Source organism: Hyperoodon ampullatus (assembly GCF_949752795.1).
Source record: "Hyperoodon ampullatus genome assembly, chromosome: 15".
NCBI classification, from domain to species: Eukaryota; Metazoa; Chordata; class Mammalia; order Artiodactyla; family Ziphiidae; genus Hyperoodon; species Hyperoodon ampullatus.
In genome coordinates, this window is record NC_136928.1 from 8,931,001 (window position 1) to 8,955,786 (window position 24,786).

General features: G+C 37.8%; 1 protein-coding gene across 1 annotated transcript in view; it reads left to right on the forward strand.

Moving 5' to 3' along the window:
• DNAH6 (dynein axonemal heavy chain 6) overlaps positions 1-24,786 on the forward strand; it is a gene marked incomplete at both ends in the record, with an annotated part of 275,574 nt that overhangs the window by 17,425 nt on the left and 233,363 nt on the right. The window contains 4 exons of the mRNA XM_079721202.1: positions 15,749-16,016; positions 23,323-23,457; positions 23,549-23,669; positions 24,341-24,458. Of these exons, the coding sequence (XP_079577328.1) occupies positions 15,749-16,016; positions 23,323-23,457; positions 23,549-23,669; positions 24,341-24,458 (642 nt within the window). The remainder of the gene's footprint in view (positions 1-15,748; positions 16,017-23,322; positions 23,458-23,548; positions 23,670-24,340; positions 24,459-24,786) is intronic.

The window sequence follows — 24,786 nt, forward strand, 5'->3', positions numbered from 1 at the left end:
TTTTACATGTAGCTGTCCAATTTTCCGTGCACCACTTATTGAAGAGGCTGTCTTTTCTTCACTGTATATTATTGCCTCCTTTATCAAAGATAATGTGACCATATGTCCATGGGTTTATCTCTGGGCTTTCTATCCTGTTGCATTGATCTATATTTCTCTTTTTGTGCCATACCATACTGCCTTGATTACTGTAGCTTTGTAGTGTACTCTGAAGTCAGGGAGCCTGATTTCGTCAGCTCCATTTTTCTATCTCAAGATTACTTTGGCTATTCAAGGTCTTTTGTGTTTCCATACAAATTGTGAAATTTCTTCTTCTAGTTCTGTGAAAAATGCCAGTGGTAGTTTGATAGGGATTGCATTGAATCTGTAGATTGCTTTGGGTAGTAGAGTCATTTTCACAATATTGATTCTTCCAATCCAAGAACATGGTATATCTCTCCAACTATTTGTATCATCTTTAATTTCTTTCATCAGTGTCTTATAATTTTCTGCATACAGGTCTTTTGTCTCCTTAGGTAAGTTTATTCCTAGATATTTTATTCTTTTTGTCACAATGGTAAATGGGAGTGTTTTCTTCATTTCACTTCAGATTTTTCATCATTAGTTAATAGGAATGCAAGAGATTTCTTTGCTTTAATCTTGTATCCTGCAGCTTTATCAAATTCATTGATTAGCTCTAATAGTTTTCTGGTAGCATCTTTAGGATTCTCTACGTATAGTATCATGTCATCTGCTATCAGTGACAGCTTTATTTCTTCTTTTCCAACTTGGGTCACTGTTATTTCTTTTTCTTCTCTGACTGCTGTGGCTAAAACTTCCAAAACTATGTTGAATAATAGTGGTGAGAGTGGGCAACCTTGTCTTGTTCCTGATCTTAGAGGAAATGTTTTCAGTTTTTCACCATTGAGGACAATGTGGCTGTGGGTTTGTCATATATGGCCTTTATTATGTTGAGGAAAGTTCCCTCTATGCCTACTTTGTGGAGGGTTTTTATCATAAATGGGTGTTGAATTTTGTTGAAAGCTTTCTCTGAATCTACTGAGATGATCAAATGGTTTTTCTCTTTCAAGTTGCTAATATGATGTATCACGTTGATTGATTTGCATATATTGAAGAATTCTTGCATTCCTGGGATAAACCCCACTTGATCATAGTTTATGATCCTTTAAATGTGCTGTTGGATTCTGTTTGCTAGTATTTTGTTGAGGATTTTTGCATCTATGTTCATCAGTGATATTGGCCTGTAGTTTTCTTTCTTTGTGACATCTTTTTCTGTTTTTGGTATCAGAGTGATGGTGGCCTCGTTGAATGAGTTTGGGAGTGTTCCTCCCTCTGCTGTATTTTGGAAGAGTTTAAGAAGGATAGGTGTTAGCTCTTCTCTAAATGTTTGATAGAATTCACCTGTAGAGCCATCTCGTCTTGGGCTTTTGTTTGTGGGACGATTTTTTTTTTCCTGCGGTATGCAGGCCTTTCACTGCTGTGGCCTCTCCCGTTGTGGAGCACAGGCTCCGGATGCACAGGCTCAGTGGCCACGGCTCACGGGCCCAGCCACTCCATGGCATGTGGGATCTTCCCAGACCGGGGCACGAACTGGTGTCCCCTGCACCAGCAGGCGGACTCCCAACCACTGCGCCACCAGGGAAGCCCTGTTGGAAGATATTTAATCACAGTTTCAATTTCAGTGCTTGTGGTTGGTCTGTTCATATATTTTATTTCTTCCTGGTTCAGTCTTGGAAGGTTGTGCATTTCTAAGAATTTGTCCATTTCTTCCAGGTTGTCCATTTTATTGGCATAGAGTTGCTTGTAGTAATCTCTCATGATCCTTTGTATTTCTGCAGTGTCAGTTGTTACTTCCCCTTTTTCATTTCTAATTCTATTGATTTGAGTCTTCTCCCTTTTCTTCTTGATAAGTCTGGCTAATGGTTTATCAATTTTGTTTATCCTCTCAAAGAACCAACTTTTAGTTTTACTGATCTTTGCTATCGTTTCCTTCATTTGTTTTTCATTTCTTTCTGATCTGATCTTTATAATTTCTTTCCTTCTGCTAACTTTAGGGTCTTTTGTTCTTCTTTCTCTAAGTGCTTTAGGTGTAAATTTAGGTTGCTTCTTTGAGATGTTTCTTGTTCCTTAAGCTAGGATTGTATTGATATAAACTTCCCTCTTAGAACTGCTTTTACTACATCCCATAGGTTTGGGGTTGTTATGTTTTCATTGTCATTTGTTTCTAGGTGTTTTTTGATTGCCTCTCTGATTTCTTCAGTGATCTCTTGGTTATTAAGTAGTGTGTTGTTTAGCCTCCATGTGTTTGTATTTCTCACAGATTTTTTCCTGTAATTGATATTTAGTCTCATAGGGTTGTAGTCGGAAAAGATACTTGATATGATTTCAATTTTCTGAAACTTACCGAGGCTTAATTTGTGACCCAAGATATGATCTCTCCTGGAGAATGTTCCATGAGCAGTTGAGAGGAATGTGTATTCTGTTGTTTTTGGATGAAATGTCCTATAAATATCAATTAAGTCCATCTTGTTTAATGTATCATTTAAAGCTTGTGTTTCCTTCTTCATTTTCATTTTGGATGATCTGTCCATTGGTGAAAGTGGGGTGTTAAAGTCCCCTACTATGATTGTGTTACTGTCGATTTCCTCTTTTGTGGCTGTTAGTGTTTGTCTTAGGTGTTGAGGTGCTCCTATGTTGGGTGCATGAATATTTACAATTGTTATATTTTCTTCTTGGATTGATCCCTTGATCATTATGTAGTGTCCTTCTTTGTCTCTTGTAATAGTGTTTGTTTTAAAGTCTATTTTGTCTGTTATGAGAATTGCTACTCCAGCTTTCTTTTGATTTTTATTTGCATGGAATATCTTTTTCCATCCCCTCACTTTCAGTCTGTATGTGTCCCTAGGTCTGAAGTGGGTCTCTTGTAGACACCATATGTATGGGGTTTTTTTGGTATCCATTTAACCAGTCTATGTCTTTTGGTTGGAACATTTAATCCATTTACATTTAAGGCAATTATCGATATGTATGTGCTTATTATCATTTTCTTAATTTGGTGGGGTTTATTATTGTAGGACTTTTCCTTCTCTTGTGTTTCCTGCCTAGAGAAGTTCCTTTAGCATTTGTTGTAATGCTGGTTTCGTAGTGCAAAATTCTCTTAGCTTTTGCTTGTCTGTAAAGTTTTTAATTTCTCCATCAAATGTGAATGGGATCTTTGCTGGGTAGAGTAATCTTTGTTGTAGTCTTTTCTCCTTCATCAGTTTAAATATGTCCTGCCACTCCCTTCTGGCTTGCAGAGTCTCTGCTGAAAGTTCAGCTGTTAACCTTATGGGGATTCCCTTATGTGTTATGTGTTGTTTTTCCCTTGCTGCTTTTAATATTTGTTGTTTGTATTTAATTTTTGATAGTTTCATTAATATGTATCTTGGTGTGTTTCTCCTTGGATTTATCTTGTATGGGACTGTCTGTCCTTCCTGGATTTTATTAACTATTTCCTTTCCCATATTAGGGACATTTTCAACTATAATCTCTTCAAATATATTCTCAGTCCCTTTCTTTTCTCTTCTTCTTCTGGGACTCCTATAATTCGATTGTTGATGCATTTAATGTTGTCCCAGAGGTCTCTGAGAGTGTCCTCAATTCTTTTCATTCTTTTTTCTTTATTCTGCTCTGCAGTATTTATTTCCACTATTTTATCTTCCAGGTCACTTATCCGTTTGTCTGCCTCAGTTATTCTGCCATTGATCCCTTCTAGAGAATTTTTAATTTCATTTATTGTGTTGTTCATCACTTTGTTTGCTGTTTAGTTCTTCTAGGTCTTTGTTAAATGTTTCTTGTATTTTCTCCATTCTATTTCCAAGATTTTGGATCATCTTTACTATCAATATTCTGAATTCTTTTTCAGGTAGACCACCTATTTCCTCTTCATTTGTTTGGTCTGGTGGGTTTTTGCCTTGCTCCTTTATCTGCTGTGTGTTTCTCTGTCTTCTCACTTTGCTTAACTTACTGTGTTTTGCGTCTCCTTTTTGCCGGCTGCAGGTTCGTAGTTTCTGTTGTTTTTGGTGTCTGTCCCCAGTGGCTAATGTTGTTGCAGTGGGTTTTTTAGGCTTCCTGGCGGAGGGGACTAGTGCCTGCATTCTGGTGGATGAGGCTGGATCTTGTCTTTCTGCTGGGCAGGTCCACGTCTAGTGGTGTGTTTTGCAGTGTCTGTGGCCTTATTATGATTTTAGGAGCCTCTGTGCTAATGGATGGGGTTGTGTTCCTGTCTTGCTAGTTGTTTGGCATAGAGTGTCCTGCACTGTAGCTTGCTGGTCATTGAGTGGAGCTCGGTTTTGGCGTTGAGATGGAGATCTCTAGGCGATTTTTGCCGTTTGATATTACATGGAGTTGGGAGGTCTGTTGTGGACCAGTGTCTTGAACTTGGCTCTCCCACCTCAGTGGCCCAGCCCTGACGCCTGGCTGGAGCACCAAGAGCCTGTCCTTCACACGGCTCAGAATAAAAGGCAGAAAAAAAAAAGAAAGAAAGAAGAAGATAAAATAAAATAATATAAAGTAAAGTAAAGTAAAATAAAGTTATTAAAATAAAAATTAAAAAAATAATTATTAAGAAAAAAAATTTTAAGTAATAATAAAAAAAGAAAAGACAGAACCCTAGGACAAATGGTAAAAGCAAAGCTATACAGACAAAATCACACACAGAAGCATACACATACACACTCACAGAAAGAGAAAAAGGGAAAAAAATATATATATCGTTGCTCCCAAAGTCCACCTCCTCAATTTGGGATGATTCGTTGTCTATTCAGGCATTCCACGGATGCAGCGTACATCAAGTTGATTGTGGAGATTTCATCTGCTGCTCCTGAGGCTGCTAGGAGAAATTTCCCTTTCTCTTCTTTATTCGCACAGCTTCCGGGATTCAGCTTTGGATTTGGACCCGCCTCTGCGTGTAGGTCGCCTGAGGGCGTCTGCTCTTCACTCAGACAGGATGGGGTTAAAGGAGCAACTGATTTGGCTGCTCTGGTCCACTCAGACTGGGAGGAGGGAGGGGTACGGATGCAGGGCGAGCCTGCGGCGGCAGACGCCAGCATGACGTTGCACCAGCCTGAGGTGCGCTGTGCGTTCTCCCGGGGAAGTTGTCCCTGGATCACGGGACCCTGGCAGTGGCAGGCTGCACAGGTTCCCGGGAGGGGAGGTGTGGATAGTGACCTGTGCTTGCACACAGGCTTCTTGGTGGCGGCAGCAGCAGCCTTAGCGTCTCATGCCCGTCTCTGGGGTCGGTGCTGATAGCCGTGTCTCACGCCCGTCTCTGGAGGTCCTTTAAGCGGAACTCTTAATCCCCTCTCCTTGCGCCCCAGAAAACAAAGGGGCAAGAAAACGTCTCTTGTCTCTTCGGCAGCTCCAGACTTTTTCCTGGACTCCCTCTCGGCTAGCCGTGGTGCACTAGCCCCCTTCAGGCTGTGTTCACGCAGCCAACCCCAGTCTTCTCCCTGGGATCCAACCAAAGCCCAAGCCTCAGCTCCCAGCCCCAACCCGTCCCGACGGGTGAGCAGAGAAGCCTCTGGGGCTGGTGAGTGCTGGTCGGCACCGATCCTCTGTGCGGGAATCTCTCCGCTTTGCCCTCCGCACCCCTGTGGCTGCGCTCTCCTCCGCTACTCCGAAGCTTTCCCCCTCCACCACCCGCAGTCTCTGCCCGCGAAGGGGCTTCCTAGTGTGTGGACACCTTTCCTCCTTCACGGCTCCCTCCCACGGCCGCAGGTCCCATCCCTATTCTTTTGTCTGTTTTTTCTTTTTTTTTTTTTTGCCTTACCCAGGTACGTGGGGGATTTCTTGCCTTTTGGGAGGTCTGGGGTCTTCTGCCAGCGTTCAGTAGGTGTTCTGTAGGAGTTGTTCCACATATACATGTATTTCTGATGTATTTGTGGGCAGGAAGTTGATCTCTGCATCTTATTCTTCTGCCATCTTGAAGCTCCTCCCATACAAAGCCATGTGGCAGGCGAAGTAATGGTCCCCCAAAGACACGGCCATCCAAATCCCTGGTACCGACTGGCTGCTGCGTGGCAATTGGGACTCGGAGCTTCCGGAGGGGCATGGCAGTGGCCTGAGGTGCACAAGGCGGCCTGGTGTCCTCAGGGTCAGAGCTGGGCCACCTGCACTGCCCGTGCCACCCAGTGCGCCAAGGACTCTGCCTGGGCTTGACAGGTGTCTACACTCCGGCTCCATGTCTGAGGCCCTGGCTTTACGTCTTATCCTTTGTATTTCTGTGGTATCAGTTATAACTTCACCTTTTTCATTTCTAATTTTATCGATTTGAGCCCTCTTCCTTTTTTCTTGATGAGTCTGGCTAAAGATTTATCAATTTTGTTTATCTTCTCAAAAGAACCAGCTTTTAGTTTTATTAATCTTTGCTATTGTTTTCTTAGTTTCCATTTCATTGATTTCTGCTCTGATCTTCATTATTTCTTTCCTTCTGCTAACTTTGGGTTTTGTTTGTTCTTATTTCTCTAGTTGCTTTAGGTGTAAGGTTAGGTTGTTTATTTATGATTTTTCTTGTTTCTTGAGGTAGGATTGTATTGCTATAAACTTCCCTCTTAGAACTGCTTTTGCTGCATCTGATAGGGTTTTGGTTTGTCATGTTTTCATTGTCATTTGTCTCTAGGTTTTTTTGTATTTCTTCAGTGATCTCTTGGTTATTTAGCAGCATATTGTTTAGCCTCCATGTGTTTGTGTTTTTTACAGTTTTTTTCCTGTAATTGATTTCTAATCTCATAGTGTTGTGGTCAGAAAAGATGCGTGATACAATTTCAGTTTTCTTCAATTTACCGAGGCTTGATTTGTGATGCAAAATGTGATCTATACTGGAGAATGTTCCATGTGCACTTGAGAAGAAAGTGTATTCTGCTGTTTTCAGATGGAATGTCCTATAAATATCAACTAGGTCTATCTGGTCTAATGTGTCATTTAAGGCTTGTGTTTCCATATTAATTTTCTGTCTGGATGATCTGTCCATTGGTGTAAGTGGGGTGTTAAATTCCTCCACTATTATTGTGTTAGTGTCAATTTCCCCTTTTATGGCTGTTAGCATTTGCCTTATGTACTGAGGTGCTCCTATGTTGGGTGCATATATATTTATAATTGTTATATCTTCTTCTTGGATTGATCCCTTGATCATTATGTTGTGTCCTTCCTTGTCTCTTGAAACAGTCTTTATTTTAAAGTCTATTTTGTCTGATATGAGTATTGCTACACCAGCTTTCTTTTGATTTCCATTTGCATGGAATATCTTTTTCAATCCCCTCACTTTCAGTCTGTATATGTCCCTAGGTCTGAAGTGGGTCTCTTGTAGACAGCATATATACAGGTCTTATTGTTGTATCCATTCAGTGAGCCTGTGTCTTTTGGTTTTGAGCATTTAATCCATTTACATTTAAGGTGATTATTGATATGTATGTTACCATTTTCTTAATTGTTTCTGGTTTGTTTTTGTAGTTCTTTATGTTCTCTTGTGTTTCCCTCCTAGAGAAGTTCCTTTAGCATTTGTTGAAAAGCTGGTCTGGTGGTGCTGAATTCTCTACTTCTTGAAAATATATTTTCCATGTAGAGTTTATTCTGATAATCCTGAGATTAAAATACATAATACAGTATTTTATTCACAAAAGAACTCCCACATGTAAATGTTTCTCTGCAGTTATGAATTCCAAATTAAATAATATTATCAAAATTGTAACTATAATAAAATTGAAGCCACCAACTGACCTTCTGTTTTTAAGCTTTCTACAAAGATATGTGAGCAGAACACCATTATTTGTTGTTTCAGACTTAAATGCCTAGGTGATCCAAAGGAAGAATTTTGTCAAGAATTGGATAATATTTTGCAAATGATTCAACTTTGTAGATTTAGTGAAGGATAGTTTGGGTTTTACAGCTGGGTTACTTAACTGACATTGAGTACCTGAATGAACTTAGTAAAAAATATAAGAGCTGCCTGAAAATATATAAACACATACTGACAAAGATTAGGGATTCAAAGCAAAAATTCAACTTCAGAAAAGTGAAATTTAAAATGACTCTCTCATGATTTTTTAGTCATTGTTAAGAATTTAAATTTAAGGAAAAATTACTAAGTCAAACAGCATAACATCTGTGTTTGAGAGAAAGTGTTACCATTGTTTCTAAGGTACTTGATATGGAAATGTTTGGGTTTTAAATCAATTTGTATTATCATAAGAAATTTCAACACCGCATTTATCAAAGCAAGAAAAGGAAAAGCTGTTAGAATTAAAGAATGATGGTACCTCTGGAACATAATTTCAAAAGAACAAGTGATACAAATTTTAGTCAGTGGAAAAGGGAGTTTCCATTCATCAGAGACAGAGCAATAAATTATCATCTGCCATTTGCTGTCTCCCACATCTATGAAGTGTATTCCTTAGCAGTGGTGACTTTAAGAATTTGAACAGACCATTCATCATGTCTTGATTAGAAATGCAGTAGATACTTCAAAAATTTATAGTCATAGCTGTGGTTGTTTATGAGCTAGACTTTGTTTGGAAGTTTTATAAAATTCAGTATTGAATATTTCCCTGAATATTTTGTTTTATTTTTCTTATTATAATACAAAGAAATTATAATTAATGTCTTCACTAGTGTGCTTTATAAAATGTTATCACTGTACAAGTGTGTTAGAACATGCAAAGTTTGGGAAGCGTTGCTTCAGAGCAGGGGTCCCCAACCCCCAGGCCGCGGACCAATACTGGACCAGTATTGGTCCATGGCCGGTTAGGAACCATGCCACACAGCAGGAGGTGTGCAGCGGGCAAGCAAGCGAAGCTTCATCTGCTGCTCCCCATCGCTGACATTACCTCCTGAACCATCCCCCACACACTCACCATCCGTGGAAAAATAGTCTTCCACGAAACCGGTCCCTGGTGCCAAAAAGGTTGGGGACGGCTGCTTTAGAGGATTGTAGAACAGTTTTCTCTGCATGAGAATCTGGCCTTTGGTTAACTCTGAAGCTCTGTTCCCCTGGTAACCTAATACAAGTAGAATGTCAGTTGTTTCTAGGCAACATTGCGTATGATAAAAATAACCCCTGATTGGTAAATTATATCTGCATTGAGAGGAACTATAAATGAATTATAAATACCTGAAGGGGATCCATAGCTTTGGACTTCCCATAGTTTGGCAGTTCTTTTTCTGGGCATGTCTCTGCAGGAATCCTAAAATGTACGCTTATAGTTATTGCAAGAAATATTGGCTCCTCTTAAGCCAGGGTGATTTGCACACCCACCCAATATGGATCTCATGTCCTTGCATCTGAGTTGTCACCTGGGGAGAGGATAGCTCGGGGGTGGCTATTGAATTGTTGCTAGGGGTCCCATGGAAAAGCAAAGACTGATGCTGCCTGGAAGGCAAGAAATAGTTCCTGTTCTAGCCTTCTAGGTAGAGGGCTGCCAGATATAGTCTATGAAAGTCTAATGAGCATGACCATTTAGTTGAATTGAAGGAGACCCTCTGGTAGGGCAAAGTGTAAATATTTATTTTTCATACTCCTGAAAAAGGAGCCACTGTGATGTCTGACCATTCCCTTCCTAGTACATGAGGGACTATTTTCCCATATCTATGGAACCTCTCATCTCACTATTGTTTTAATTGTGTATGTCAATATTTTGCTATTTCTTGTTTTGGTCACTGAAATATAAACTTGTTCATATTGGTAAGGAACCGTGGGTGCATCATAAGGCCATAGTGGGATACCAAGTCTTTACAATGAAGTGGATGAGTCCTGCAACTCAATATTGCAAACACCAACTCTTAGTTTGTGCCAAATATTGTTCCAAATTCTTTATATAATTAATCTTCATAGCAACTCTACGAGGTGGGTAGTATTGATATATCCATTTTACAAATGAGGAAACTAAGGCAGAGTTGAGAAATTTGACATAGTGAATTGTGGGGCTGGGATTCAAACCCAAGTAGTTAAACTTCAGAACCCAAGTTCTCATGCATTATGCCTAATGTACTCATCCTCAGAATAACAACTACTCCTGACATTTGTGTCACACACTCTGTACTAGGCATTGTGCTGAGTGCTTTCTGTACATTAATCTTATTTCATCCTGAAAAAAATCCCCAGTAAAAAGGCATCCTGTATAGTTGAAAGATGAGGAAATTGAGGTACAGATATACTAAGGACTTTTCTATTTGATAGTGTTTTGCGATTTGCAGACAGGAAATTCAGAATAATGTCTGATGCTCCATCTTTCAATTCTATGATTTAATCTTCTGTGCAATTTCAATTTTAAAGTCATTAGAAATCAATGTACAACAGAGTCCTCCTAAATCCTGAGCATCTTTAGGGTACGAGAAAAGCCAAGAAAGAGGACACAATGTCTCCTCTACCTAAGTGTTTCCTAGTGTGTATTTCCTGGATCATAAGATCATAAGTGATATTAACAGGTGGATAGTAAAAAAACATGTTCTATGATCATGTAAATTTGAGAAACATCAAGTTAAATCACTGGTTCTCAATCTGGAAGATTTTTTGCCCCCTGGGAGACATTTGGCAACGTCCAGAGATATTTTTGATTGTTACAACTGGAAAGAGTGGTGCTGCTGGTATGGAGTGGGAAAAGGACAGGGATGCTGCTAAACAGCTGACAGTTCCCAGGATGGTCCCACACAGTGAAGAATTATCTGGTCCCAAATGTCAGTAGTGCTGAGATTGATAAACCTTGGGTTAAATATAATTATGCATTTTTGTCTTATATAACCAAAGAATCTTTTCTTGTGGGATATCTGTTGGGATTGGGATTCTATGAAACATAGTTAGGACCATAAAAATGTCCACACTGGGTTCAGGCCATATTACTTTCTAAGTGATCAAGTTGGTTCTCAAGTAGTTTCTGAGCCTGTTATGCTAAAATAATTTTTTAGGCAGCTTTTTAAATTTCAAACTAAAGCTGTTCTGTCCTTTCAGCTAGATCACGTATTTAGCAGCCTAGAACAGAAAACACAGGTAAATGCCAGCTTGAAACTTTCTCAAGTGAAAGCATTCTAGTTTCCATGTGAGGTCATAATTATAAAAAACTCTATAATGGGGCATATATGTTATGTAATCAGGAACAGATCATTTTGAAGCCACATTATCAGAAACCTCCCCAGGTTGCTTAACACAATGACAGTTTTCTTGGGCTAGTCCATGAAGAAATTTCAATCAAGTCAAATGTCAGTCAGCAAGTGGAAACACTACAGGTCCTTAGTATTTTCACTTGGATCATCAAAACTCCTCAGTTTCGGATTGTCTCCCTACCCTTCTTTCAAACACACACACACACACATAGGCACCATTTTGGAGCTATGACAATTTAGTGGGTGATTACTTCATTTTATACAGAAATCTGAAGAACCTAGAGCAGTGGTTCTCAGCCTTGGCTGCTAGAATCACCCAGGCCCCACCCCCAGAGTTTTATTTAATTGGTTTGTGGTAGAGCCCAAGCAACATCATTTCTTTAAAACTCATCAAATGATCCCAATATTCAACCAGAGTTGTAGGCCATGGACCTAGAGCAATTGTTCTCCAGCAAGCCCCAAAGACTTGCAAAAACATAGATTGGTAACCCCCACGTTTCTGATTCAGTAGGTCTGGAGGGGCCTCCGAATTTGCAATTCCCACATGAGGTTGATGCTGCCATTCCAAGGACCATATATTGAGAACCACTGGCCCTAGAGCGCTCTCTTATTAAAGAAACTTGGAAGTTTCCTCTTACTTACAGTTTTGTTTAAATCTCTAGGTGAAAAGGAGTTACTTATCAGATATTTTACCATTTCTGGTTAATCAAACCAGAAGCAAACCAAGCCATTTCTCTTCTCCAGTTCAGGTTAGATCTAGACACATGCTGAATCATGATATTGACCATAATCAAACAGATTGAGGTTTACAAATGTAAAACTCAGGAAATAGCTAACTTCTTTCCAGGCACTTGCTTGTTTCCCTTTGTCCAATAAATATGTTCAAATCATAATGATTAAAACTGTGTAATAATGAAAATAATGAGACAACTTAAATTTGCATAGGGCCATGTGAGCTCATCTAATTCAACCCAGTACCTTATAGCAGGTAAGGAATCACTCTCTTGTTTGTAGAAATCAGGATGGGAGAAGGGAACAGGGTGGACAAAGACATATGTATGCATTCTAGCACAGCCTGAGATGGAAACCAGCCTGACAGTTGTAAAGGGCAGTGTGTGGACAGAGAAGGAACTAATACGAGACAGGAGGAGGGTGCCACAAACACCCAGCAGAATAATTTGGATTTAGTGATATAAGCAATAGGCTGTTCAGAGTTCTTGAGCAGAAGGGTCTCATGAGACAAACCATGCTTCTGCAGTCTTAGTCCAGTGGATCAGTTTAAAAATGAACAGATGCGTTTTCCATCACTGCAAGGTGTAACAACAGATAGAGATGCTGTTTGAAATAACAAGTCACATTGAGATCTTATTGTTTTAGAAAAATCAAGAATTAATTCCAACAGGAGAAATCATGTTTTTTAGGCCCCCAGTAGATTTCCTTTGAGTTTTATCTGAAATCAACAAGAACAGGACAATTGATGACCTACCACAATCAGCCATGCGATTCTCTCCATGTGACACACCCTTTTAGACATTAATAGAAGCCTTGAGTCTAAGTTTCATTTCAGATGGACAGAGACCGTTTCTACCACAAAATAGTTTGACAAGGGATTCCATGATTCTACACTGAGCAGCAAGAAAACACTACAGATTTTTTTTTCCAGTAAATCATAGTTAAGTTTAATTTTATTCAAGACATTCTTCTCAGTCTGATTAACTTTCCAAGGATCTCTGTTTAGTTAATTGGGTCATAAAGTCATCTTCTTTATCAGCAAAGTAGGAATTTTAGAGCACAGTAATTGAGAAAGTTAAGTTCTCTTTTTAGGTCTTAAAGGAAGACTAATTTTTCTGGTTATTTCCTCAAAGAAAGGCCTTATGGTACAAACATCCAAAGGAGACAGCTGAGGGAATTCCCTGGCGGTCCAGTGGTTAGGACTCCTTGCTTTCACTACCAAGGGCCCAGGTTCGATCCTGGGTTGGGGAACTATCCCTCAAGCTGCACGGTGCCAAAAAAAAAGAAAAAAAAATAACAAAGGAGGCAGCTGAAATTTGAGGCTGAATTCTGAATGCCAAGAGGTGCTGAAAATGCAGCCATCGCTTAGGAGTAGTGGATCAACTCCTGGAACAGCTGAACACTGAGGTTTATAGTGTGAGGAATGAAGCACAGGAATCCAAGGAGTATATTTAGGTTTCAACCCCTTGGGGACAAACTGGAACATCTAAGGAAAATAGGATTCCAGAGAACTGGGCATAGGCCTTCTTAATTTTTGCAAAGACTTCCTTGACCCTACTGCCCCTTCTGCCTACCAACTGGATTGGGCTAGAAGGAAACCCCTGCTGATCTTCAAGAGAAGCATTTCATTAGAGTAGTGAGGAACAAGCCTAGTTTTCAGAAACTTTAAGAAGGAATGGATGGGGAGGATATGGCCATCATAAAGGAAGTTTAAGAGAAGGAAGAAGACAGAGGATTCTAAGTTAAATGGCAGCAGGGTTGAGAAAAAAAACTTTCTTTAAACTAAAGGGAAGCTTTCTACAAGTTAAAGAGAAGTTCTGCATATTTTTTGATGCAGAGGAAAAGTAGCCAAATGCCAGGAGAGGTAGAAAAAGTGATATGAAACCTCTCCACCTCTGTTTCGGTGAAATCCTGAGAGATACACTCAAGGGGATAAAACGCAGTGAAGGTATGAGATTTTCAAGTTGAAGGTACAAGAGAGAACTCACCTTGTCACCACCATGTTTTTGTTGTTGTTTATTTGCTTTCAAATAAAGTTCAGTGGTTACAAACATCATTGTGTACCAGAATCATGCAGGGAACTTGTTAAGCTAGAATCTTTGAGTCCCATACATAGAGATTCTGATTCTGTGTTGGACCCAGAAATCTGGATTCTTAAGCATCCCAAGTGATTTTAATGCTGATGATCTAATCTTTCAAAAAGACTCTCATGTGTTTGTCTGTCCTGTGCAGAGTAGAGATGTGTAGTAGAGGAGAAGGCTTAGGTTTGAGAATGAAAATCTTGAATACGTAGGAAAATGTAAATAAAAAGGATTTCTTAGTGGCACTGAGCACCAATAAGTTAAAATTCAGTATCATGGACCACATCTGCTACCTTCTAGAAGGGCCTTTAGTAGCAGATAGAGTCACACAGGGTGAGTTTTCTAGACACACACCAGGGCCAAAGTGAGGTGTTTGTTCTTGCTTTTAGGTTGGTTTGATGATTGATGTTAATGAAATATCTGAAGTTAGTTACAGTTTCAAAGACAAGTTGAAATCTCCCACTTTGTAGAGAATCACCTGAAGAATGTCCTAATTATATCTTAAGCTGTTGACAAAGAAAAAAGGAAAAACATTTTAAACAGTTTCCATACACCTCACCAGCAACAGGTAATACCTGGCATTTTCCCAGATGTTTCTGGCGTGAGTCAACCAGAACACAGACAAAGAGTCCGGCAGTGGCATCGGGTAGGAGCTAAGCAAGTTGAAGTTCTTCTGTTACGGCACTAAATTGGGAGAGTGGCCTTCAGACTCCCCACTCCACAGCACCATCAGCTCCCCCAGTTCCCTTGTGTGCTCACTTGAACAGCTCTTGCTTTGAGTTTGCTTTCATTCTGGTCCTGTATGCCCTAATTTTAAAAATATTTTTCTTACTCAGTGTTATTAAAACAAAAATAGAAGTTAAAACCTAAAAATGATTTTTGCCAATGGTTCATCATTTTTTGATTAACAGACCCAAAGCATATGAGATTTTATTCCAACCCCTTAAAAAATTTACCATGCATACGTATGTAAATTTGTTTACATACAACAATTTCAGGGATTTCACAGATGACCTGAAGGCTGTGCTCAAGGGCCATGAACTCCAGGTTCAGAATGCAGAGTTAAGGACTGTAAGAGAAAATAGACGTGGGAAATAGTTGATTTTCACTGGAGTGTTCCCGTCTAAGTTCTTATTTCAAGAAGTTTTAGAGAATCAGCCCTTTCTATTCTCATTCCTTTGTTTCCCACTCCTATTGTTGCTCCTGTTTTTATCCCATTCTTGCTTTTCTTCTTTACTTGATCAATTTCTTATTATGGATGAGGTTGAAGAATACCCTTGATGAAATAAACAATTTCTCATTAACAATTATTTTGATATGTGATAAACTGGACATTTTTAAGCTTAATCTGGGTTTTGATTCTAATCTTATCTAATTCATATTTTCTTGTTTTGATCTGTCTCATAATTCTGCCAATATTGGGTAATGTAAAACTCTTTTACGCTATTATTATTGAATAGTTTCTAAAGAATCAAAGATAAATAAAAACTTATTTCCATGTAGCTTTCATAAAAATCCATAATTGATTTGTTTTTGTAAAAATCACATTACTGAAACAATCAAGCATATTACCACAGTTGTGAAATCCTTAAGAGCTATAATAAGTCCAACTGTTGTTAAAAAGCAGCTCCCTTTTCTTGAGTAATTTATTCAATCTAAAAGTAGTCTGTTAGAATTTTTTTTAATTTTTAAATAATACTTGTTTTCCAGAAATGTTATATCTTTTAAAAACAAAATAGTAATGCAATTGCTTAATTTTGTGTTGAATACTGTATTCACTTGCCCCAATTTTTTTTTGTTCAAAGGGTTGTGAATTATGAGAACATCAGTAAAAATGACTACTATACTATTAGCAAAAATGCAGTAACACATGTTTATAATGATGACATTGAATTTATCGAAATTGATCGATGGGAACAAGAATATCTATATCACAGAGAACTCACTAAGATTCCCGTATTTTCACTTTTCCGGAAATGGAAGGCTTTTAACCTGTGGAAGAAGAATGTCCGCTCTAAAAAAATCAGTGGATGTCGCAAATCTCTACAAAAAGATCTGTTCATTGTTAATCATGTACGTATTTATTAATCATGTTTTAAAAGAATTACTCACAGGAAAACAAAGTATTGGTATAGACTGTCCCTGAAATAGAAGATTGCATCTTTCAAGAGAATTGACAATTTTCATCCTGTTTGTCACTTAAAAGTCTGACAATCTAATGTATTTCTACATCTTTTTTTTTACATCTTTATTGGAATATAATTGCTTTACAGTGTTGTCTTAGTTTCTGCTGTATAACAAGGTGAATCAGCTATATGTATACATATATCCCCGTATCCCCTCCTTCTTGCATCTCCCTCCCATCCTCCCTATCCCACCCTTCTAGGTGGTCACATAGCACTGAGCTGAACTCCCTGTGCTATGCAACTGCTTCCCACTAGCCATCTATTTTACATTTGGTAGTGTATATATGTCCATGCCACTCTCTCACTTTGTCCCAGTTTACCCTTCACCCCCCTCCACTAGTGTCCTCAAATCCATTCTCTATATCTGCATCTTTATTCTTCTACATTTTAACTAAGGTTGCAAAACACTAAAGTATAACAAGAGAGTTGCACAGTTCCCCTTTACTTAGAAGCAGCTTCAGAGGTTTGGATTCATGACTCCCTTTCTTGTTGATCAAGAAAGTTGTATATCCTTTTGAACAGAGCAGGACAGCAAGCCCTATTACTAATTCTCATTTTTGAGACACTCTGGACTTTATGGTCCAAGATAATTTGGGGGCTTGTTTTCATGGGCCAATAACTCCCAATGTCTCATACATTTTCTTCTATCATGGATTCAGACAGTAGGGAAATTTTTAATATTTACTTTGGAGGAGGGGATTATCATGGAAGAAGAACTATTAAAGGGTATGTGGCCACATTTAAAATCTCTACTCACTCCTTGAATTTTGACTTGCAGTAGAAGTTTTCTATTTGGCCCCTGGGAATGAGCTGTAATCAACATTACTGTCATGCTCAGTGTCCTCAGCTGTCTATTTTATGACACTGAGTCACCTCCCTCTCACATCAGAAGCTTCAAGTTTGCTTTTTACAGGTCATTTCGTTCACTTTGCATATGGTAATCTGAAAGATCATTATCAAGACATCAGTCACACAATAAAGGAACATTCAAGGAATACGGCTCACATAGGTGTTAGTGCAAAACAGATATATAAGATGTACCATCTCAGGTCCTCCATCCCATCAGCGTTCTGGGTTGTGGAAAAGATTCCAATCCTTCTTGACATCGAGCTCAACCCCTAGACCTCTAATTTCACTAAGGACCTATCAAGCATTTGAACCTATTTTACTACCTTTTTACCACCTTTCATCTTTTACCATGTCTTGGACACTATACATTTCATACATTTATTCCTAGGTAAGTAAAATATTTCCTCTTGCATTTAACCTGTATCAGTTCTTAAGGCTTTTTCTCTTTTTTTAATGTGCTGAGAATTGTCATTCTCTCTGCTCACTATTCATACCAATAGTGCTTTGGTCTTGACAACATTTTCTCTTTAATATAGCCCAAGCAGACTAGAAAGTTCTCATCATTTTAATCTTAGATTGACATAACTAATCGAGCCATTGTGTTAGTTTAAATATCTATTAGATGCTATCATTATCCACACACTTACCACTAGTCTTATATTTACAGTGAGTTAATTAAGGGGGCTGATTCTTTTAGACTATGTTGAAGGGATAAATGTGGAGATGTCCTTGAAATTTTTCTTTTTATGATTATTTTTAGTAACCAACCTTATTGGCATCTGTGCCCACATTTCCTTATAACAACTTTATTGAAATATGATTCATACAATTCATTCTTTTAAGGTATACAATTGAATGGTTTTAATATATTCATAGAATTGATCAACCATCACCACAGTTTATTTTAGAACATTCCCACCATTCCAAAAAGAGTGATTAGTATCACTCTCCATTTCTCCCCAACTCCCCCAGACCAAGCCCTGACCCAGCTCTGGACAACCACTAGTCTATGACTTTTCTCTCTTGATGTGCCTAATCTATACATTTCATATAAATAGAACCATACAATATGTGGTCCTTTGTAACTGGCTTTTTTACTTAGCATAATATTTTGAAGGTCCATCTATGTTGTAGTGTGACATTTCTTTTTATTGGTAAATAATATTCACTTGTATACATATATATGTTTTATTTATCCATCCACCTATTGATGGATATTTGGGTTATTCCACTTTTTGGCTATTATGAATAATGCTGCTATGAACATTTGTGTACAAGTTTTAGTCTAGACATATTTTTTTATTTCTTTGGGTATATACCTAGGAGTGGAATTGCTAGGTCATTAGTAACACTGTGTTTAACATTTTGAGAAACTGCAAAACAGTTTTCCGAAGCCACTGCACAATTTTACATTACCACCAACAGCATATGAAGGCTTCAGTTGCTCCATATTCTCACCATTACATCTGCATTTTTCATTATAGCTTTTCTTACTGGTTGTGAAGTGGCATTTCATTGTGGTTTTTATTTATATTACCCTGATGACTAATGATGGTGAGCATCTTTTCATGTGCCTTTTGGCCATTTGTATATCTTATCTGGAGAACTGTCTATTCAGATACTTTGCCCATTTTTAATTAAGTTACCTGTATTTTACTATTGAGTTGTAAGAATTCTTTATATATTCTGGATAAAATCCCTTATCAGATATATGATTTGCAAAACTTTTCTCCCATTTTATGGGTCTTTGCACTTTCATGATGGTATCCTTTGAAGCACAAAAGTTCTTAATTTTGATGATGTCTGTTTTGTCCATTTTTTTTCTTTTGCTGCTTGTGTTTTTGATATAAAAGTCTATTGGTTCATCTCAGGTCACAAAAATTTACACCGATATTTTCTTCTAATGCTTCTATAGTTTTAACTCTTACATTTAGGTCTGCAATCCATCTCAAGTTAATTTTTGCTGATGCCGTAAGGTATGGGTTCACCTTCATCCTTTTGCATGTGGCTGTCCAGTTGTCCCAGCACCATTTGTTGCAAAGACTATTCTTTATGCCTTGAATTGTCCTGGCAGCCTTGTCAGCAATTGCCTGTAAATGTGAGGATTTCTTCACTCTCAATTTTTTTCTGTTGATCTATATCTATCTTTATGCCAGTACCACACTATCTTGAGTACTGTAGTTTAGTAGTAAATTTTGAAATTAGGAAGTGTGACTTCCCCAGGCCTCTTGAATTTCCACATGAATTTTAAGATCACCTTGTCAATTTCTGCAAGGAAACCAGTTGGGATTTTGATAGGTAATGCTTTAAATCTGTAGATCAATTTAGGAAACATTGCCATTTTAACAGCATTAACTTTTCTAGTCTATGAACATATAATCCTTTTCCATTTATTTAGGTGTTCTTTAATTTCTTTCAACAATGTTTTGTAGTTTTCAGAGTATATATTTTACATTTCTTTAGATAAATTTACTCCCAAATATTTTAATCTTTTTGATACTATTGTAAATGGAATTGTTTTCTTAAATTTCATTTTGGATTTTTCATTTTATATATGTAGAATATATATTTATTATAGAGTATATATGTGTATTCTATACATATATGTGTATTCAATGCACATATATATTCTACAATACATATAAATAATATATCTAAATGATATATGTATAAATGTATATAAATAGTATATACATATATATACATATTCTATATAGCAATACAATTGACTTTTTTAACATCTTTATTGGAGTATAATTGCTTCACAATGGTGTGTTAGTTTCTGCTTTATAACAAAGTAAATCAGTTATACATATACATATGTTCCCATATCTCTTCCCTCTTCCATCACCCTCCCTCCCACCCTCCCTATCCCACCCCTCTAGGTGGTCACAAACCACCTAGCTGATCTTCCTGTGCTATGCGGCTGCTTCCCACTAGCTATCTATTTTACGTTTGGTAGTGTATATATGTCCATGCCACTGTCTCACTTTGTCCCAGCTTACCCTTCCCCCTCCCCATATCCTCAAGTCCATCTCTAGTAGGTCTGTGTCTTTATTCCCTTCTTATCCCTAGCTACTTCATGACCTTTTTTTTTTTTCCCTTAGACTCCATATATATGTGTTAGCATACGGTATTTGTTTTTCTCTTTCTGACTTACTTCGCTCTGTATGACAGACTCTAGGTCCATCCACCTCACTACAAATAACTCAATTTCTTTTCTTTTTATGGCTGAGTAATATTCCATTGTATATATGTGCCACATCTTCTTTATCCATTCATCTGTCAATGGACACTTAGGTTGCTTCCATGTCCTGGCTATTGTAAATAGAGCTGCAATGAACATTTTGGTACATGACTCTTCTTGAATTATGGTTTTCTCAGGGTATATGCCCAGTAGTGGGGTTGCTGGGTCGTATGGTAGTTCTATTTGTAGTTTTTTAAGGAACCTCCATACTGTTCTCTATAGTACAGTGGAGAACAGTATGGCTGTATCAAATTACATTCTTATCCACAGTGCAAGAGTGTTCCCTTTTCTCCACATGCTCTCCAGCATTCATTATTTCTAGATTTTTTGATGATGGCCATTCTGACCGGTGTGAGATGATATCTCATTGTAGTTTTGATTTGCATTTCTCTAATGGTTAATGATGTTGAGCATCCTTTCATCTGTTTGTTGGCAATCTATATATCTTCTTTGGAGAAATGTCTATTTAGGTCTTCTGCCCATTTTTGGATTGGGTTTTTTGTTTTTTTGTTATTGAGCTGCATGAGCTGCTTGTAAATTTTGGATATTAATCCTTTGTCAGTTGCTTCATTTGCAAATAATTTCTCCCATTCTGAGGGTTGTCTGTTGTCTTGTTTATGGTTTCCTTTGCTGTGCAAAAGCTTTTAAGTTTCCTTAGGCCCCATTTGTTTATTTTTGTTTTTATTTCTATTTCTCTAGGAGGTGGGTCAAAAAGGATCTTGCTGCAATTTGTGTCATAGAGCATTCTGCCTATGTTTTCCTCTAAGAGTTTGATAGTGTCTGGCCTTACATTTAGGTCTTTAATCCATTTTGAGTTTATTTTTGTGTATGGTGTTAGGGAGTGTTCTAATTTCATACTTTTACATGTAGCTGTCCAGTTTTCCCAGCACCACTTACTGAAGAGGCTGTCTTTTCTCCACTGTATATTCTTGCCTCCTTTATCAAAGATAAGGTGACCATATGTGCATGGGTTTATCTCTGGGCTTTCTATCCTATTCCATTGATCTATATTTCTGTTTTTGTGCCAGTACCATACTGTCGTGATTACTGTAGCTTTGTAGTATAGTCTGAAGTCAGGGATCTAAACGATATATGTATAAATGTATATAAATATTGTATATATATATGTGTGTGTGCATACATATTCTATTTAGCAATACAACTGACTTTTGTATATTGAGCCTGTTTCTTGAAACCTAGCAGAATTTATTATTGACTCTAGTAGCTTGATTGTTTTGTATGTGTTTGTGTTTCAATTAATTAATTAATTTAATTTTTACTGAGGTATAGTTGATGTATAATATATATTTCAGGTGTACAGCATAGTGAATTTTTAAAGATTTTATTCCTGGGGCTTCCCTGGTGGCGCAGTGGTTGGGAGTCCGCCTGCCAATGCAGGGACACGGGTTCGTGCCCTGGTCTGGGAAGATCCCACATGCCGTGGAGCGGCTGGGCCTGTGAGCCATGGCCACTGAGCCAGCGCGTCTGGAGCCTGTGCTCCACAACGGGAGAGGCCACAACAGTGAGAGGCCCGCGTACCACAAAAAAAAAAAAAAAAAGAAAAGAAAAGATTATATTCCTTTTGTACTTATTATAAAATATTAAAATAATGCTAATGCTTATCACTTTCAATGGGCACTCTGGATATACCAGCCTAAGAATGAAACACTTAACCAAGATTCCATCGGAAATTTGCGAACAGCAGAAACAATGATGGGAGAAAAAAACAAAGCACCTTCAGTCTCTCTTACATTCACAACGGCTTTCACATTTGCCCTTTATGCTGACAGCCAGATATTTAGGTTAGGCCAAAGTAATTTCTTAGATCATATATATTTTTTCTTCCTCCAAATTCCCACTGTCAAACTCTAATTTTTTGCAGACCATCAATACCAGTTTTGCTGTCCACCTGGGTCCTAGCTATTTATCCCTTTACTATTAAAACTTATGTTTTTGGCTCAAGGACTTTTTCTCCAGAGTACACTAGACTTTCTTGCTTTCACTGCCACATTTTGATTACAGACTCATTCCTACTCCTGTACTCATGTTAATTTATTTAGTATCTTATCTCAATTCAGAGACATAGCCTCTAAACGTCTGCTTCTTTTTTTTTAATTAAGTATAGTTGATTTACAATATTATATTTTTGCTTCTTTTTTATCATGAAAATTCCTCCATTAGATGAATCTTAAGGGCTATATGACTTCCTAGATGTTTTGTCACATAAATCTCTTCATTGAGGACTCTACTAATTATAACTTCCCTTTATTTGGACTTAGAAAAAATAATTAAAGCACTATTTCATGTTGGTCTGAATGACTATTGGTTGTCCTGTTTTGGAAACTCCTAGAAAAGAGTCCAAGAGTGTGCTATATATAACACTTAACCCAGTGTCACATATAAATAAATTTAAGTTAACTTTTTAAAAATATAATGTTATTACTCCTCCTTTGATTAGATTAGAAGTGAGGGTGAATGACCTAGAAACAATCTTGGAACATGTGCCTTCAAAGCCACCACCCTAAAACCCTGATTTATGATGATGGCATAGAGGAAGATTAAATTATATTATGTGACATTATTCCACAAATACTTCCACTCATTCTGCCAGCCCACATTGCAAGGTAGATTCTTAATAGTGACTGTTACCCACTGAAATTTTTAAGTTAAAATTTGTCTTTGTTCTATATCATAACCTCTTAGATCAATAGATGGGCCCATCCATTATCATGGTGACTGGACATTGTAAAGTCCTAAGGTAACACTAAGAATCTTTTAGTAGCTATTAGCCAAACCTAGTGAAATTTAAGATATTGCCCCATCCTCTGTTACTTGCCCTCAATTTCATGGTTAAAAGACATGTATTCAAAATGAAAAGAAAGGAATTCAGATAAATCTGATAATTCAAAGAATACTTTCAGAACAAAATTTCAGAAGTGTCCCTTTTCAATGTATGCACTTTGTAGCTGTAGCTGAAATTAACATATAGAGCTATCTATTTTCCTTAATTACCATTCTTGCATTCCCAATATTTTTATACTTCTAAAAGGCAAGGGTTTTTTTTACTAAATAATGATACATTTCTATTTTCATTTAGTATTTGCGACCAGCTCTCCTTAAAATAAATGAATTGTGTTATCAATTGAGTTTTATGGGACTTTGTTATATTGAAAAATATCACACCTACACCCTGCAAGAATTTAAAGTTGCACAAGCTGTATGGCTAGAGAAGGTGAGGAACTTTGTCTATAAGTTTCAAGATTTTTTTTTCCCTATTACTGATACTTTGGTACCACTAATGATACATATTCATCAATGTCTAGGTGACAGAGCGCCTAGAAGAATTTCGAAACAAGGCCAAAGAAGTGGTCAGAAAGGCTTGTCGAGTTGCTTTGTGTGCTGCAGGATTTATGCCTGATGACTGTGCATATGAACTTATTGAGGGTATGAAAGGGAAAGAACTTCAATAGATCAGAAGTGTTGGCTTTCCAAAATGTTAATTCGTTTTCATTCCACCTTTCTATTTTAAATAAGGACCCTATTTTTCAATTCTTCCAATCTTTGCTTGTTAGATTATAAATTCAATGTATATTGTAGAAGGGGATAAAACAGTAAGTACCACATCTTCCTTGCATTACCCTTGTTTGTGTATAGTATTTCTAAACTGGTTACAGAACCTTTATTTCACAAGCATTTTATAGTGGACTCCGGGCCTCTCTCCTTAAACGTACGTCCAACCTACTAGTACAGACAATAGGTTTGTTAAAATTAAGGGACTGGATGGATCTCAGAATTGGCCTCAGCTGGTAGGGACTCTAAAGGATAATTTTATGCAGGCAGAAAAGGAGGGTAAATGTGTTCCTGGAAAGAGGTGGCATGGGACAGAGATCAGATCCTGTTAAAGAAGATGTTAGTAAGCTGTCTAGTCTTTTGTTAAGTTGAAATCCTTTGATGTGGAATTTGTTTGGATAACTGGGCTCTTTCCTGAAGTCTGAAATAGCTCATGAACCAAAGCATTTTGTCATTTTTGAATTTTACTTGTCTCTTAATCCATATTGAAAGAAATGGAGTTTTTACACAAGAATTCTTGTCTTTGTGTCTTCTGTTGTTCTTAGGTCACTGTAAAATGCCAGAAAGTGGAAGCCTCATTGAGTTGCCTACTTCTGGAGACTCCAAGAAAATGACATACACAGAGCAGGCCAGCAAAAGGAATCACTGCATGAGGCTAACATGGTAAATTGTTATTATTTCTTTCATGAAAAACTAGAGCATTCATCCTTCTCAAGTTTCATTAAAGTTAAAGCCATCATCACAGGATTCACTAGTGACAAGGGATTTGGAGGACACAGTAACCTGAATGCAGGCTCCAGAAGCCTGCCCTTCCAGCTGCCAACTAGCAAAGCAGCCAGAGAAGGTGGAGGGCATGTCCAAGGCCAAGAGCTCCTCTTTGATCACTAAGGCTTTGTTTCCCTCTAGCCCAGTCAGGAGCACTGGGCAGGCTGTAGTAAGGAGAAGTCAGGCACACAGAGATTTGTGGGCCTCCTTGAGTGGATCTGGAGGG